The sequence below is a fragment of the Myotis davidii genome, unplaced genomic scaffold (genome assembly GCF_000327345.1).
Source record: "Myotis davidii unplaced genomic scaffold, ASM32734v1 scaffold3578, whole genome shotgun sequence".
In the NCBI taxonomy this organism is placed as follows: Eukaryota; Metazoa; Chordata; class Mammalia; order Chiroptera; family Vespertilionidae; genus Myotis; species Myotis davidii.
In genome coordinates this window covers 777,523-794,736 of record NW_006289094.1, presented here as the reverse complement: position 1 = coordinate 794,736, position 17,214 = coordinate 777,523, and the positions used below count along the sequence as shown (strand labels likewise).

General features: G+C 57.9%; 1 protein-coding gene across 1 annotated transcript in view; it reads right to left on the bottom strand.

The window, feature by feature from the left end:
• Positions 1–16,728, bottom strand: part of AP2A2 (adaptor related protein complex 2 alpha 2 subunit) — a 26,959-nt gene extending 10,231 nt beyond the window's left edge. Inside the window, exons 1-12 of the mRNA XM_006761384.1 lie at positions 16,671–16,728; positions 16,397–16,465; positions 11,331–11,473; positions 10,554–10,747; positions 9,486–9,615; positions 7,176–7,277; positions 6,043–6,151; positions 3,592–3,742; positions 2,360–2,528; positions 1,328–1,465; positions 705–887; positions 135–232 (exon numbers count right to left, since the gene is read on the bottom strand). Of these exons, the coding sequence (XP_006761447.1) occupies positions 135–232; positions 705–887; positions 1,328–1,465; positions 2,360–2,528; positions 3,592–3,742; positions 6,043–6,151; positions 7,176–7,277; positions 9,486–9,615; positions 10,554–10,747; positions 11,331–11,473; positions 16,397–16,465; positions 16,671–16,728 (1,544 nt within the window). The remainder of the gene's footprint in view (positions 1–134; positions 233–704; positions 888–1,327; positions 1,466–2,359; positions 2,529–3,591; positions 3,743–6,042; positions 6,152–7,175; positions 7,278–9,485; positions 9,616–10,553; positions 10,748–11,330; positions 11,474–16,396; positions 16,466–16,670) is intronic.
• Positions 16,729–17,214: the final 486 nt, after the last annotated feature.

Below are 17,214 nucleotides of genomic sequence, written 5' to 3'. Positions count from 1 at the left end.
GCTCGCAGGCACAGAGCCATCAGGCCCGAGTGCAGGTGGCTTGCTCTGGGTTGTCTCGCGGCCAGGTCAGACCACCGTGAGGGCCCAGCAGGCACAGCCCAGCACAGCTCCCCGACTCCTCAGGGGCGTCTTACCTGGATCTCGGGTCCCCAGCTATCAGGTTCCCAAACTCGCCCAGGATGTAGCCGCCCACTTTGACCAGGTTCTCATGGCACGCCGGGGCCTGCAGCGACTGTGAGACAGCGAGCAGGAAGTCAGGGAAGAAGCCAGCGTGGCAAGGACCCTCCTGGCGGGGGCCCACCCTCCTGCCCTCCTGCCACGCAGCAGAGGTGCAGCAGCAGAGCCGCCCCAGAGGCAGCGGCGTGGCAGTCCCACCTGTAATGAGAGCTAATGTCAGGCCCCGAGCTCAGGGAGGAAGCGAGGCACCGGCCCCGGGCGCTGCGCTCAGGTGGTCAGTGACACGGACGTTAGGGTTGGGGTGCCCACCCTCCGCGAGCCCCAGTCCAAAGCGGACAGCAAGGAAACACACAACTCTCCCCGTGGCATCGCCACCCGGCCAGCATGAAAGGACACCCTTCCATGGAGGAGCCTGAGAGTGCAGCAGAGGGTCAACAGAACAGGAGCTGGACAACCCAGGACAGTCAGCCGCAGGGGGAAGGAAGTCGGCCGCCCAGGGCCACCCCTCCCCGGGCCAGCTGGGGTACCTCGAACACTGTCTTGGCGGCGTAGCCCTGCACGTCGTCCCGGTTGATGACGATCTGGATGACACGGTACCACACCTCTTCACTCACGTAGTCGCCCGCAATCCGGATCAGGTTCAGGATGGTGTCTACATACCACGTGTAGTCCACGGCATACTTCTCCGCCAAGATGGCGACCTTCAGCACCTGCAGGGGGCGGCTGCTCAGGCTAGGTCCCCGTGGCCCATGACAGCAGAGCATCCATGTGGGGCCTCAGGACTGAACCCTCGCAGCCACGCTCAGTGGTAGGCACTCCCACCGGGTTCTCAAAGGAGCCCAGGCAGCGGAAGGCTCACGGGGCTAACTGAGGAAGCCTGCGGCCCTCCAGCAACAGACACGACAGGACACGTCCGGGAACACAGGGCACAGCACAGCTGCAGGAGCGCATGAGGGCCGACCTGACCACAGCCAGGCCAGGCCTGGGCTGCCCTCCCGCACCCGCATGCAGAGCAGCCGCACTGTGGGTCTCTGGCTCCAGCCCACCTGTCTAGCCAGGCTCCCCTCCACTCTTCATGGGAGACCCACCCACTCAGGAAACAATTCACTGAGATTCACAAGTATCTGGGGCCAGTGACGTCAGAACTCACAATCTCTTCTCGAATGGAGTAGTCAGCCGTCTCCAAGTAGCTCAGCATCTCCGCCACAATCTGCTGGGCGTTGCTGCGGTCGCACATGGCGTAGAGGAGGTCCACGGCCCGCTGCCGCACGCTCACGTCCCGCTCCGTCTGGGGACAAGGCACCGAGTGAGGAGTCCGGGGATACGCCTCCACACAACCCTGGCACTCACTCTGGGCTCCCCTCACTCACCATCTGAATGCAGAGACCCCCAACAGGCTATGGTGAGCAGAGCCCCTCACCCCAATCCACTGCTCCCCTCGTCCCTGCACTGCCCGGAATCAGGCTCCGTCTCCTAGGGGACGTCAAAGGCCTGTCTACTGTGTGGTCACAGACCGGCACCTTCCGTGTCGCCTGAGAACTTGTCGCAGGGCTGCTCTCCCCCGCCCCCGCCTGCACATCAGTTCCTCAGCACAGGGCAGCAGAGGAGCGCTGGCTGGGGCCAGGCAATGTGCAGAGCAAGGGCGAGCCTGGGAGCCTCGCGGGACTGAGCGCACATGGCACCGGGCCTGGAGGACCCAAGGCAGTGCGAGGCTCGCTCCAAACCCTGTGGGCCTCCCGTTCAAATCAGGCCCCAACAATGTGAGATTCGTGCAAATACGAAGCGATGGAGTTGAGCCTGCTCTTCCTCTAAGCTCAGGGCCAAACTGTGGCTCAGCAGCCCCCACCTGCTCCCAGCCCTCTTGGTGCTGGCTACCATAGGGGACGCTGTGGGCACTACTGTGTCTGACAAGGGGACAAACAGCCTCCACTTGGCTCTTCTAAGTCTGGAATTTTAATTCCTTGAAAAAGTTGATTTTCTTTTGCAAACGGTGAGTTTTCTTGGAGACAAAGACAAAATACTTCATCTTTCTACCAGAAGGAACTGTTTCTGTTGGTTCAAATATTCACTGTGCCCATGGCACCTGTTAGATGCTGCGCGTTCTAAGTCACTCGCGGGCAGAGGGCAGAGGCTGGGCCACGGGCCAGCACGCGGGGAGCAGCGCCCGGCGCAGAGCACTTGCCTTCAGCGCGGCGATGACGGTCTCGATGTGGGTCTTCACGGCCTCGTGGGAGAACTCGGAGCTGGCCAGCGCGCACATGCTCTCCAGGGCCAGGTAGCGCAGGTTGGTCTCCCGGTGCTGCAGGAACTGGCCCAGCTGGTTGCAGGCGCGGACGAGCAGGTTCGGCTCGCTGCAGGGACGGGGCGGTGGTGAGCGGGCCGCGTGCACTTCAGCACGGAGGGTTCAAGGCACCACTGCCGAAGAGACACCCTGGCCCCCTGGACGCAAAAGCCTCAACCGTAAACCAAGTCAGCTGCCATCCCCTCTGGTAGCGCCCACAGGGGAGACCCACAGGGGCTTTGCCAAGCACATCTGCAGAATTCCACCAACTCCAAAAAGCTGCTGACAGCTCCCATCCCCAGCGCATGGCAGCCACCTCGGGGCTCCCGCAGGCTGTGGCCAGGAGTGTGACCTCAGCCGAGGTCACCAGCCCAGGGAACCGTGAACAAGTACCCTGATCATGGGGCTCTGGAGGGTAAGTGTGCAGACACGGGGTCAGAAGAGGCTGGTGGATACTTAAGGGCCAGTACCGCGCAATGGGTTGGACCTCTGCACACTCCTGGCTCTGTCTGCATGATGCTGTTGCTCTTAAAATGCTTCTGCTCACGTGGGAAGTCTGTTTGAGGTGTAACAGACTGCGTTTGGTCACGGGAAAGCACGTGTGTGGAGGAGCGGCCGCGCTGTTGCTCTTGGGGAGTGCCAGAACTGGCAGCAGGCACAAGGCCACGTGCAGGCAGGGCCACGGCAGCAGCTACAGAGATGGCGAGGCAGCAGCCCTCCCGATGCCCCACTGCCTCTGCCCATCTGTGCTGACACCACGGTCATCTCCACGCTTCCCCAGTGCCCTGTGCCACAGGCAAGCTAACGAGACACGCAGACGGGTGCTCCGTCCTTCCCGCCAGCAGTGGGGTGCCCAGGAGAGACAGCAGAGACCCACCCTCACAGAGAGGCGGTGTGACAGTGCTGAGGGTCGGAGGACAGAGAAGAGGGGCCGCGCAGGAGCAGGCGCTGCTGGGGAAGAGGGCGAGGCCAGGCGCCAGGGCCTGCGGGAGGGAGGGGGGCTGGCAGGGAACCAGCCGCCAGGTTGCCCGCCAGGCCCGAGGTCAACAAGGAAGAGTGCGCTGCCTGCGTCTGGGAGGACCACGTCTCAAACCTGCTTGGGGACGGGCAGCGGCGAGGTGCTACCAGCTCACCTGTCGTGGTGGATGATGAGGCTGATGGCCTCGAAGAGCACCGCGTTCTTGGCATTGGAGTGCTGCACTTTCTTGGACTTGGGCGGCTCCTGGGCCTTGTTCAGAATCGTCTCCAGGCACTCGGTCAGGCGGCCTCGCACGGCAGGGTCTTCTGGGCGAACAGACAGCCATCGGGCAGCTCCTACAGCCCACCCGCCCCCACCCGCTGCACGCTGCAGCTCCTCACTAGCAAGTCCCCTCAAACTGGGGAGAAACAGTGGCCAAATTGTAGCTCCATTTAAAATAGGATGGTTTAGTAGCTGGGGTAATGACACATACATTCTAATGAAATCACGCACACACTTACTGAGATAGAGATTACGTAAGCCAAGAGAAGATAAAACCTCATGTACATGGACATAATAGTGATATATAGAAGCTTTAGGGGCCGGGTTGGGTCGCTCAGCTGGTTAGCATCGTCCCAATACACCAGGGTTACAGGTTTGATCCCCAGTCAGGGCACATACAAGAATCAACCAAAAAAGGCATAAATAAAATACATGAACAACAGATTTCTCTCTCTTTCTCCCTCTCTCCCTCTCTCCCTCTTTCTCTCTCTCTCTCTCTCCCCACCTTCGCTCTCCTTTCCTCTTGCTCTAAAATCGATAATATTTTTTAAAAAGCTTTAGGGAAAAGGGGAAAAATATTTTTTCCCTGTGCTATTACCAACAGAAATAAAGAAAATGTTACAAGAAACAATACAAAGAGAAGGAAATGTTTAAGTTTTTATTCAAACCAGAAGAAACAATGGATCAAAAAGAGTAAGAACTAGTAGACACAGGAAACAACTAGCAGAACATGGGAAACAACTAGTAGAACACGGGAAACAACTAGTGGAACACGGTAAACAACTAGTGGAACACGGGAAACAACTAGTAGAACACGGGAAACAACTAGTAGAACACGGGAAACAACTAGTGGAACACGGGAAACAACTAGTGGAACACGGGAAACAACTAGAACACGGGAATACGCCTACAGAGACACCATCTCCGGGGGCTGGAAAACCAGCCGTGTCAGAGAGGACGCGAGCCTCCAGCCCTGTGACTCAGACGCAGCACAGGGCCCCTAAGAAGCCCTGAGAGACCTGAACTTAGAGGCACAAGGAGAGGAACAGGATGGAGGGTCCCAAACTGCAACGCATCAGAACCAGCCCAGAGAATTGGAACCTTGGAACGGAAAGGAGGACGAGGACATGGCAATCACACCTCTGGGTAAGTGGAAGGGTGGGGGTCTGAGTCTGGGTCCCCAGGTCTCGGGAGGAGGGGGAGGAGGAGAGGAGGAGGAGGCAGCCAGTTCCATGGAAAGGTCTGTGGGGCTAAGGAGTGGAAAGGCACCCGCCCAGGGAGGCCGTGTGGTTCATGCTCGGTATAAAAGATGCTCAGTATAGCCGTTACTTGACATTGACAAACACCCTGTATAAAAACAAGTTAGATTCCAAGGTTGTTGTAAAGGCTGCAACAACAAAGCAATATTTAAAGAAGGGAGGGGGAGTATCTGACAAAATTTTCATGTTTGTTCTTCAGCTCAGATTTCTTCTCCTGACACCTACAGCACTGCTCACATCAACCACCTTTTCCAAGGAACAAACACAGAAAACTCCTCCTCCTCCTCTTCCATGTGCATGTTACAGTTACAAAGATTACTGACTACTTAGGATACAAAGTTTTTCATGGTTTCAAGTTTTATTTTAAAAGATTGTTTCACAACCCTGCACTGATCTGACAGTGTATATCAGCGATGGTGAACCTATGACACAGGTTCACCTCTGACACGCGAACTCATTTTTTTTGGTTGATTTTTCTTTGTTAACTGGCATTTAAATATATAAAATAAATATCAAAAATATAAATGTTTGTTTTACTATGTTTGCAAATATCAAAAAATTTCTCTATGTGACCCGGCACCAGAGTTAAGTTAGGGTTTTTCAAAATGCTGACACGCCGAGCTCAAAAGGTTCGCCATCGCTGGTGTATATGATAGTGTATAGACACGGAAATAGTCCCGGGTCGTGACAATACTGCAAGCGCTCCACTAGCTTTCTCTGGGAAAACCAGGGTGCGTGGCCCCGCACAGAGGGATCCACAGGGCAAAAAGCAGCGGCAGGAAAGGACTTTTTTTTTTAATGTTTTTATTGATTATTTTAGAGAGAGGGGAAGAGAGAGAGAGAGAGACAGAAACATCAATGACAGAGGAACAGCAATCGGCTGCCTCCTGCACACCCGCTGCTGGGGATCAAGCCTGAAATCTGGGTATGTGCCCTGACCGGGAATCGAACTGGTGACCTCTTGGTTCATCGGTCAACGCTCAACCACTGAGCCACACCGGCCGGGCAGGAAAGGACTTTAAAGAGAACAAACAGAAGATCTAACCCTAAGGGGCTGAGCGGACCCTGTCGGTGTGAGGCCATACCTGGGGGTGGGTAGCACTGTAGCAGCCTCAGAAGTTTGACTGACAGCCAGGGAGCCGGGACAAAGTAGTAAGTGTAATCCTGCAGGTCTGTTGATGCGGAGGTCACAATCTGTAAAACAACACAGGTGTGAGACACTGCGGGCAGGTGTCCCCAGGAGGAGCCCCCACTGTGGGACCCACACAAAGCCACGCGGGCCCTGGTTCCACAGGTCACACACTAACCGAAAACCTGGTCTCATTCAATGTGCTGGGAATGTTTAAGGCGCTCCTCCGGACTGGAGGTGAAGGGGTGCGGCCGCTCCAGGTTCACACCCGCAGTGCCGTCCTCAGTGGGGCAGCTGTGCGCCGCTCCCGCCTGGGACACACCCCTACGCTGCTGCTGCCTCGCACAGAGTTCCATGGCACCTGCAGAACTCAGTCTTTCCTTTGTGGACCGGAAAGTGAATGAGGCACAAAAGGGAGGCCTCTGGTCCCTCAGAATGGAGCAGCTGGTGTCCTGACCCCAGCCCCCCACCCCATTTCTCCCAAGCGTGCCCCCTGCCATGAGCCCATCGAGGGTGGGGGACCTGGCTCCTTTACTCGCAGTCCCAGCACAGCCCTGGCAGGGCAGACACTCATCAACCTTCCGAACACACGACTGTCCGCAAGACACTGTCCCCACTCCCACAGCCCAGCACTGGGGAGGTCAGGTAGCCTCACCCCCCAGAGCTCCCCGGGGTGACACGAAGTCATAAAGAGGCGGCTGTGGCGCATTCACTGGCATCAAGTGAATGGAAAGCACACAGAACAAACGTAATCCCACAGGGGTGACCAGAACAGGTCAAACACATGAGAACACGTGCTGCTCGAACGTTTCTATAAAATCAAACCGCGCAGGGCCGTGCGGACAGGCTGGGCCCCGCCGCCGGGTGAGAGGGGCTGGCAGGCTCTGCTCCAGCACCTTCCCACACAGACAGTGCTCAACGGCCTCAAGGTCGAAAGGAAGCTCACCAATTACTAAGCAGCTCTTCACTCTTGAATTTACAAACCGTGCCAAATACCCTGCATTCTAAAAACTAAACTAATATATCAATTGCATAAAATAACTGAGACCAAAACGCACCCTGAGTTCCGTTCCCTGTCCACAGACTTACTCTGCTTAGTCGGGACACAGCCAGAGAGACGGAGGTTTTAAACTCTTCTGGGTTCTTCTGTGCTAAGGTGGTGATGAGACTCGTGGCAGCAGTGACCACGCCCTGAAAGGAAAATGAAGGCACGCTATGCATTCCGATTCCATTCAAAATACCAGCAGCTGTTAATCCTCTGGTGTTAAACCCATCCTTCAGATACAACTTTAAATAAATAAACTAAAAGCAACAAACCGGCAGCCCACGGCCACCTCCGGCCGACTGGCCGGCCCACGGTATTTCTGAAGGTGGACGTGGCACACGCAGGTGGTGGTCTTTATGCAGTTTTTCTTACAAACGACGCAGTCCCCACACTCCAGCTCCCCCGCCGGGGCGGGCAGCAGAGGGCAGCCCCCATCCTTGCACGCCCAGCCGCCTGCCTGGATGTGGACTGTGCCGCAGGCATTATCTGCAGCCTCACTTGAATCTTCATGACCCAAAAGTGAGGAGTGGAAAAGGAACTGAAAAAGCCCATTCGGCCCTTTTTGAAAGTGGCCCGGGCTGCATCTCTGCCACCAACTGGGTGGCCCCTAAAGCACCACCAGGCCCAACGCCCTCCCCCTGCGGGACCTTCCCAGCACAACTCGTGGCCTCGGTTCTCCCGGAAGATCTAAGTAAAGAAGTTTCCTCACAAATATAAACAAATCAAGACAAAATGAACAACACTTCCCGGTGAAGATGCGCCCAAACCAGCTCAGGAAGCTCCCTTGGCATCAGGTGCTCCCCTGCTCCACCCCCACCCCAACCCGGACTCGGGGACAGATAGCGGGAGAAGTCAGCGCCCTGCGACCTCATGGAGCCTCGCTGTGCGGGCTCGGCTTTCCGGGGAGAGAGAGGGCTGCACAGAAGAGACGCGCTAACTGCCTGCCTATCGGTCCTTGGCGGCAAGATAAGTGCCAAAGACTCCCCAGGCCAGACAGAGAGCTTTCACCAACTCCGTGTGACGGCAGGCTCTGCCAGGCCAGTGTCTGGGCCCGGTTCCCCTACAAGCCCGCCAACAAGAGCTGGTTGGGCCCCTCAGCCCTGGTACAGGGTCTGGCTCTCCCTGCGTCCCTGCAGAAAGGGAGGCGTAGGCCAGCGCCCGCTGCACGGCAGCCTACTGTGACGGACACAGGATTCGGAGGGGCTCCCCTGCTCGCACAGACCCCCAGGCTCTGAGCCCTGTGGCCGCAGGAGCTCCCCTGAGGAGGCAGCAGTGATGATCGCCAGAAAGCCACGAGCCTGAATGACAGCGTCTACAGAGCACCATGCCCCGGAAGCCGTGCAGTGCACCCTGCCCCTCCTGCCCCCTGCCTCCTCCGTGTGCCACCTGGGCTCTGGGATGGCAGAGGCCCCAGCTCTAAGCCTTCGTCACCCGGTTCAAGCCTGGATCTGTGTGAAGCTGCTAAACCTCTGAGCCTCAGTTTCCTCATCTGCAAAGCTGAGAAAGCCCCACTGCCTCACGGGGTCCCCCTGAGGGGCGACCTGTGACCTGAAGCCTCCCAGCCCAGCCTCCAGCACTGCTTCCCACATCCCTGGGCAGAGTCTGACCCTGAGTGACCCGGTGGGAGCCGGGTGCATGGCTGGTACAGGAAGCCGAATCCCCACACCTCCTGCCAGCGTCCCCCCACCCCCATCCCAAGTCTGCTGGCAGACGCCCAGCTCCATCCTGAGGAAGGGCTGCCTCTGTCCCGACACAAGCCTTCCCAGTGAGTACGGGGAGTGGTGTAGGGACAGCTCACCAGCTGCCACGCCACAGCAAGCTCTCACCTCGGAATCTCCGTGCAATGACTGTTTCTAATTTGATTTTTACGGTACATTTCTCTTCTGGAAAAATTGTAGCAACCAGCCAACATACTAACACCCTCTACCCAGCAGGAAAATCTGTTTCCCTTGAAGTCTGATTCTCTCGTTTATGCAACAGAATTCAGGCAAAAGAAGGCCACTCTGTCCCACACCTGCTCCTACTTGACCTTGCCTCCCATGTGCTGTCCCCACACGCCCCTCCCGTGTGGAGGTCTGACCACAGGCACTGGATCGCTCTACACCCCCGTCCTGTCCACACACGGCACGCCCTCGCTGCACAGGCTGGCCTCCGCTTGCTGCCTACACCCAGCCTGCGGGTGGTTGCCCAACGCCGAGTTCCAGGTGAGCCAGAGACCACGTCCGACTCGTCGCCCAGGCAGGGGGCTCACGGGAGCGCTGTGTGCCGCCCTGACACTGGGCAGCCGTGCGGACCGCGTCACGGTGGCTATTCCTGCGGAGGTTACGGGGGAGGGTTCACCCAGAGGCGCTTACCAAGTGCTGGTCGTTGAGGAGGTGCACCACTCGGGATGCCCAGTCACCCGTGGGGACCAGGTGGGGAGACGTCCGGTACAGACGCAGCAGGCATAGGGCGGCACTTTGCTTCGCGCTGTCCATGGTGTCTCTGAAAGACAACCCAGCGGTCACGGACAACACAGCCAGCACGGCCTGGAGCTGCGAGAACACCCACCCAGCAGAACCGAGCCAGAGGCCCACCAGCGGGCTGGCTGGAAGGACATGCAGAGTAGGGCTTCAGCCTCAGGAGGGGGTCTGCTCTAAAGAGTTGCCTCGGGACTTCACTCCAACACACTGCAGGAAAGAGCCCTCTCCCAAGACTCAGCCTAGCGCCCAGCTGCTGCAGGTGGCCCTGGCTGTGCGGGTAGTCAGCTCACCATCCTCTCATTGTTTGCACTTGACCTTAGCCAAAAGGCCGAGAAGCGACCTCTTTCATTGTTTGAAGAACGCTGTTTTGGTCAACCTGAAGATTTCCTCCCATCTCCAAAACCACCACCAGGCGCCCGCCCAGCGTCATCCACCCACCCGCCTGCCTGCCCGCAGCACTGAGAGACAGGGCCAGCGGCTCCAATGCCTGCGCCTCTCGTGTGGCCGCGGTGAAAAGCCCGGCTTTGGGCTGGGGAGCACCGGGAGGCTAGGTGGGACCCCTGCAGACACCTTGCGGGGAGGGAGGGTCTATCCTGGCAGGAATGTTGGCTGAAGGCACAGAATGTTCATTCCCAGCACTGCCTATGCCCCTCCCCCACACCCCAGCCCAATCTGCTCCAGGCACACCAGGGAGCGCTCCAGAGTGGGCCGAACACCAGCCAGCTGGTGAGGCACCGAGGGAAGAGAGTTTGGGGGCTGTCTTTACTATTCGCCTCCCTTTTGGCTTTTCATCCCTGAGGGCCTGGAGGGCGGGGAGCTGGACTGGACTCCTCCTGACGTCTAACCAGCACCTCGTCTCCGCTACGTAATCTTCGGAGACGAGCTCGTCCTGTGAAGTCTCTAGGTAGCTGCATAGCTGACTGACTGAGAGGCATTTTCCAACAAGGGCAGGACACATACCCAGCCACGAGGATCTTGGGGATCTCCCCAGCGAAGGCCTCGGCCATCTCCCGGCTGCCCACGTTGGCGATGCAGTGCAGGGCCAAGCCCATGAAGGTGGGGTTCCGACTGGCCAGGTCGTTCTTGATGGCGTTGTTGATCAGACGGATCAGTTCGCTGTTGGAGTTCACCAGCACCGAGATGAAAAGGTACCCCTGGGTCGGAGGACAAGAGAGCAGAAAGCTCCTAACCACCTCGTCCACGTGGGCCGGAGGCACCAGCAGATCCCGCATGTTCCCGAGGGCCCGCAGGCTGCGCTAAGACATGCTATGCAGGACTCATGGGCACGGGGCTGGGGTGGGGGGCGGCGGGAGCCACTTCTGTTACGGAGGCTAAGTCTGCTTCTGGCCCTGCCGGGGGAAGTCCTGCAAGAGGAACCTGAGAGGCAGTCAGACGCCCCACGAGAATCAGACACCTTGGCCTGGCCTTCCCCCGAGTCCCACTGCCTCTGCATCGTGATGGGTGAGTCACCCAGACTCACTGGCGTCCTGAGAGGGAAGGCGCTTGCCTCGACTGTAACTAAAATCACTGGGTGACTTCCAGAACCCAGCTGATGGCTGTCCCCTCCTGAATCTGTCTCTGTGCTCCAGCTCCCCCTCTCCACCCAGGCCAAACTCCAGCCCGTGTCACCCCAAGTCCACCTGCTCCCCAGGCAGCGGGATGTGATTCCTCCACACTGGTCTCGAGGGGAGGCCCATGAGAGCCCTGCACCCTCCGGTCCCCCTGAGCGGCACTCACGATCTGCTTCTCCGTGTATCTGTTGGAGCTCAGCAGGTTCACGGCCTCCATGTGCCCAAAGTCAATGTCGTGGCCCAGGAGGAAGATGAAGAGCAACTTGCAGACGTACTTCTTTTTACTGTAGCCATCAAGAGCCTTGTCACCTAGGAAGGGAAGCTGAGAGCTTAACCGAGGAGCAAGGCAGGCAGCAAGGAGTGGCCTGTGGCACAGGCAGTGGCCCCACCAGACGCACGCCGGCCCTGTGCTGGGCACAAATGGCACCTCGGCACTGGGCACAGATGCACCTGGCACTGTGCAGGGTCCCCTCTGAACTCGAGAGCGACACTAACACTTCCTGCCTTGGCACCGCACACGTGTTCCGCACCGCCAGGGGCTCTGCCCCACTGCTCCCAGCGACAGGCCTGGAAACAAAAGCCCTGCTCATGCCACACAGTCCACTTGTCTATCTCCATCAAGAAAGTGTATGCGGCCCTAGCTGGTTTGGCTCAGTGGGTAGAGCATCGGCCTGTGGACTGAAGGGTCCTGGGTTCAATTCTAGTCAAGAGCACATGCCCTGGTTGTGGGCTCGATCCCCAGTGTGGGGTGCGCAGAAGGCAGCTGATCCATGATTCTCCCTCATCATTGATGTTCTCTCTCTCCTTCTCCCTTCCTCCCTGAAATCAATAAAAATATATTTTTTTAAAAAGAAAGTGTATGCGCTGGCTCCACCAGCATCCCCCCAAATACTCCAGCACCTGCTCCCCACCCTCCAGGAGCAAGAGCCAAGCTGCAGTGTGCCCAGCATCCTGGCAGCCGCCCCAGGGCACACTGGGCCTGCTCCTCACTCTGCAGGAGCCCAAGTCCACTCCCAACTGCAGAACTTGTCATCAGCCACTAGTCAGCTCCACAGGCTCCCTGGTGCCCAGCCCAGGGCAGCATCTACTACGCGCCCCCCTCACCGTCCCAGTGGTGGTGTTGGAGAGAGAGCTGAGGGCTCCTTCAACCCCGGAGGCCACTGCCTCCTGTGTCTCAGCGTCACCTTACAGCACTCAGTGTTCTTCACAGTGGGCGCCCTGTGGCCCTCAGAGAGGTTTTTCTCCTGACTGCCCAGTCTAAGACAGGCCTCAAAACATTAGTTCCAGTTAATGGTCTTTAATTCCAGCAATCCCAAACTGTCAAATCGAGGCTTTCTGAGCTGTAAATGGGGACGACGAGAGTGACAGCCATGTCCCTGGCTTACCAAGAGGGTGGATGGCCACAAACCAGAGGCATCCTGTCTGTGCCCCGCGGCCTATCCACCTGTCTGAGGCCCGTGCCCCAGCGGCGCCTGCAGAAGCCGGACGTGCACGGCTGAGAGGCGCCGGAGAGTGAGCCGACAGCACAGGCTCACAGGGACGAGGAAGGGGAGCAGAAGCGGCTCAGGACAGGTGTTTCCTTCCCTGCCTCTCAGAACCCCGAGTCTCTCTCCAACTAGGCCTGCCGTTACTCCACCCACGGAGCTCTCCAGGGGAACCTGCAGGTCTCAGTTCTAGAATTTCCATTTGGTCTGATTTCAAAATCTGCTGTTCCCTTTCACACTTCCCGAGTCTCCTGCTGAGATGTTCAGGTTTGTTGATGACTTCTTTCCAGCGGTGAGCCTTGTTCCTGCTGCCTCTGCTGCTCTGGCCACGCCCTCAGGATTCCCTTCCCATCCCCACGCTGGCGGCCTTGGAGAGCAGCTGCAGGAACCCCAGGCAGCACTGTAATAGCATCTCCCCAGACAGGGCTGTTTCTCTCACCTTCACCGAGTCGTGGTGATCTGGCAGGGTGGCTCACGGCCAGGTCACTGCTACCTGAGGGCATTGCCTGGGGGTCCCCGTTGACAGTGGAAGGCGTCTCCACTTTGGGTGGCTCTGGCTTTTTCCCCTCTAGCCAGGGTTGCTCACATTGGGGCCATACTGTGCCCCGAAGGTGTTCAGCAGTCTCCTGGCCTCCCCCCACTAGATGGCAGCAGCACCCTCCCACCCTGAGACGTGATGGCCAAAAATGTCTCCAGACTTTGCCCAGTGCCCCTGGAGGGCAAAGTCACCTGGTTGATAACTACCCTGGAGATGTGCTTCCTGCCGGTCTCTGGCTCACATGACTCACAGCTCTCAGCTCTCGAGGCGAGGCGAGGCGCACAGGGGGCAGCACTCCCTGTGGGGCCCCACCTCTTAGAAAGGCCCAGCCTCGCTGCCCTTTTCCTCGAGGAGGCTCTCCAGACTATGTCCATGCTATGGTCTTTTTAGGCTGTTTTCAGTCCAAGGGTTGGTCTGGGCCACAGTGGCTCCCGAGCACCTGAGCGGTGGCTGCTGCAGAGGGTGGGCTCCAAGGCACCCCTCCACCCGCCCCACCCGGTGCCGGAGCCTCGGTGGGAGTCTGAACCACGCAGGGTTCTCCTTGCCCACCGGTTCACGCTGCAGGGGGGCTTCAGGTGTGCCACTGGGTCAAATGCATGAAAGCTCACTGCCTTCCCTTCCGTCTTTACCGTGAGTCCTGGGACATTTGCGCGTGTCTGCGTGTGACCTGCACAGTATTTCTAGGGACAGCACGGATCTAGACCATCTAACCTGCCATAAGGGGTGCAAGTCCCCAGAGCACACTGCAGACAGGGCTGGTGTTCTCCTGTTTGCTACTAGTCAGGGCGCACCCGAGCTCAGTTAACACCAACTGGTTAACCGACAGGGGGCAGCCTCCTCTCTACGCAGGCGGCTGGGCTTAGAGAGGCGTGAAGGCGGAGGAAACAATACAATCGTGTTGTCCCAAAGCATCTGTATGGATGGCTGGGAGAGTCACCATCTGAAGGCCCAACATGATTAACAGGTATCAGGACTCCCGTCCTAAACAGGCGTCTATGTGTGTCCACACGCAGACCATCTGGGCAGCAGGCATGGCCCTTCCTTCAGGGGTGAGCTGACTGGCCTGCTGGCGGTCTGCCTTCCTGGGCTTTCCAGCCACGACTAAGTGATGGCGTGGCCGAGGGACTCACTGTTCCCATGTTCCCACCCAATGCCCGACTCCACAGCGCAGACGGACACTGGCACATCTCCCCCTGCTGCCTCCCGCCCTCACCCACCGGCCTCCCCCTGCACTTGCACTAGTCCTGCGATCTCATCGAGGGTCTGCTCACGGACAACCCACCAAGGGCATCAGTGTCCCATTTTACAGCTCGGGAAAGAGGACCAAGGGTTACGGGACTTGACAAGGTGACACAGCTCCTAAGCCTCAGAGCAGAGACCTTGCCACCAGTGACAGTCCCTCCCTTCAGGAAGCAGTGGGAGTCGTCAGTGCCACCCCAGAGACGCACAGGAGGCCGGTGAGCACACAGCTGCTCCACAGCATCTGTCCCCTGGGAAATGCCAATTAAGACGACGGGACAGCGCTGCACACCCACCCGTCGGCCAGAATCCAGCACTGACGCCCCCCGTGCGGGGCGGGCGTGAGGCAGCGGGTGGCTCTGTGCTGGGGACGCAGAGGGTGCAGGCGCCTGGCCAGGCAGGCGGTGGTTTCTCGCCGTCGGACCCAGCAATTGTGCTCCTTGGTCTTTACCCAAAGGAGCTGAAAAGTCATACCCACAAACAGCCTGCACATGTGCTTACAACCGCTCATCATCACTGCCGAGGCCTGGAGCCACCGCGATGGCCTCCGGGGCGATGGGTAAATAAATGGGCCCGTTGGACAGTGGGATGGTATTCAGCACTAAAAAGAAATGAGCTATCAGGTCAGGAAAAGACCCAGAGGGAACTCAGATGCATGTGACTGAGTGACAGGCCGTGACAGGAGCCGTCTGTGACTCCAACTCTGATGCTCTGGGAAAGGTGGAGTGTGGGGGCGAGCAGCTCAGGGCTGAGGGGTGGGCACAGGGTTGTCAGGGCAGCAGTACTAAAAGGTGGACACATCTGTCCAAACCCACAGAATGTCCCACAGCACGATGAGCCCTGATGCTCTGTGGGCTCTGGGTGCTGATGACAGGCAGTGCAGGCTCATGACTGAAAGGAAGTCACCGTCTGGTGGGGACGTCGATGGGGGAGGCAGTCTGGGGGGGGGCAGGTGTACCTGGGAAATCTCTGTACTGGGGGGGGCAGGTGTACCTGGGAAATCTCTGTACTGTCCTCCTAATTTTGCTGGGAGCATAAACTGCTTTGAAAAAAATGAAGTCTTAATAAAAAAAGATAAATAAAAAAATTTTAAGCAATGAAAGTTACAGACATCTTCCTCATAAATACACACATAAGCAAACCATTTCACATATGATCTCAGGAGCTCCATGGACCGAGAGCAGCCTTGGGCCCGGCTGGAAGTATCACAGCTCAGTACTCCCCTGGGGTCAGTGGGCACCCTCGTCAGCAATTCCTGAGCCGCTAGCTTTCCCATCACCTGGCAGTACAGGGAGCCACCGCCAAGCAATCCTGTCTCCTGTGCCGGGTTCCTGGGTTGGCCCAGCCCGCCTGCACCATGGTCCCTGGGCGACGCCAGTCAGGCTCCAAAGTCTCCCAGAGACTGGAACCAGGCCCCCGACCTGTTAAGTTAACTGAAAACTAAGGCTCACAGGCTTAAGCTCCACAAGTCCTTAAAGCTGAAAATCGACACCACCTTCTTCAAAATGAGGTGGGTGCTCGGGGAAGTGTGTCCCCACAACCTGAGTGGGTCAGGGAGCGTCATCAACATGGCAGAACACACTTTGGCAGGGGAAGTGCTCCGATCACTTGACAGAATTCCGAACGAGGAACCAGTGGCCTCGGATGCAGGTCTTCATCTGAGGCTCCCACTCCGAGCCCAGGCGGGGTCTGCGGGGTCTGCGGGGTCGCATGCTTGGGGCACGGATGAGCGTCCCCCCAGCTCCGGGAAGAGCTAGGGGCCTGGGAAGGGGCCACGCTGTCTGGTTGACTACACAAACGTCTAACAGGTCGAGAATAACCAGTGGCCTGACTTCAAACACGCTTAACTTCTAACAGCACGAGAGCAACAGTACTAAAACCTTAGCTTTGATTTGAAGTGGAAAAAAAGACTGAGTCCCTCCTACATAGTGTACAATAGAGCATTTCACAGAAGGGCTCCCACACACTTACCTTTAAATTTTGACCGAATGTTTGCCAGCTCCTTATTTATTCTCTTTATTTCTGCTTCTTTACTTTTGCCTAAAAAAGAACACAAATATGTTTCTTTAACTGCCTTCGCCACACACACCCGTTCCCTGGCGAGACGGACACGGAACGTTGAAGGCAGAATCGCTGCTTTCAGCAGCCTGATGAGCAAAGCAAGCTGCCCCGACCAGGGCCAGTGGCAGCGGGGCCGGGCCTCGGGTCCCGGCGGGCAAGCTCCTGAACGCCAGCGTTCATTCACCTTTTCCCCTTTGGGAGCGAGAAGTGCGCAAACACCTGCTGGGCTTTTCCCAGCTCATCGTTTACCCGCAGCGTGTCTGACGGTGCAGCCATGTTTAAGGTATGAACTTCGCCTACTGATGAAGCCCACCAACCTACACACACTGAGCTCGCAGCCTGTGCCCCTGTGAGGCGCGGGGATTCTCCAGGACACAGCGGCCGTCGAGCTCTGCCTCCACCCCGGCCTACTGCTAGGTTGGCCTTAATTCAACAAACACATGCGCGCCTTCGCAGCCTGCATGGAGCATGGACAAAGCACTGTGCACAGGAGGGCATGCATGTGTGTGCACCTCTGTGCACCTCTGTGTGTCACTGTGTGTGTGCCTGTGTGTGCCTGTGTGTGCCTGTGTGCCTCGGTGCACCTGTGTGTGTGCCTAGGTGCGTGCCTGTGTGCCTCTGTGTGCATGCCTATGTGTACGTGCCTCTGTGTGTGCCTGTGTACATGGCTATGTCTGTGTGCCTCTGTGTGTACCTGTGTATGTACATGTGTGTGCCTATGTGTGCCT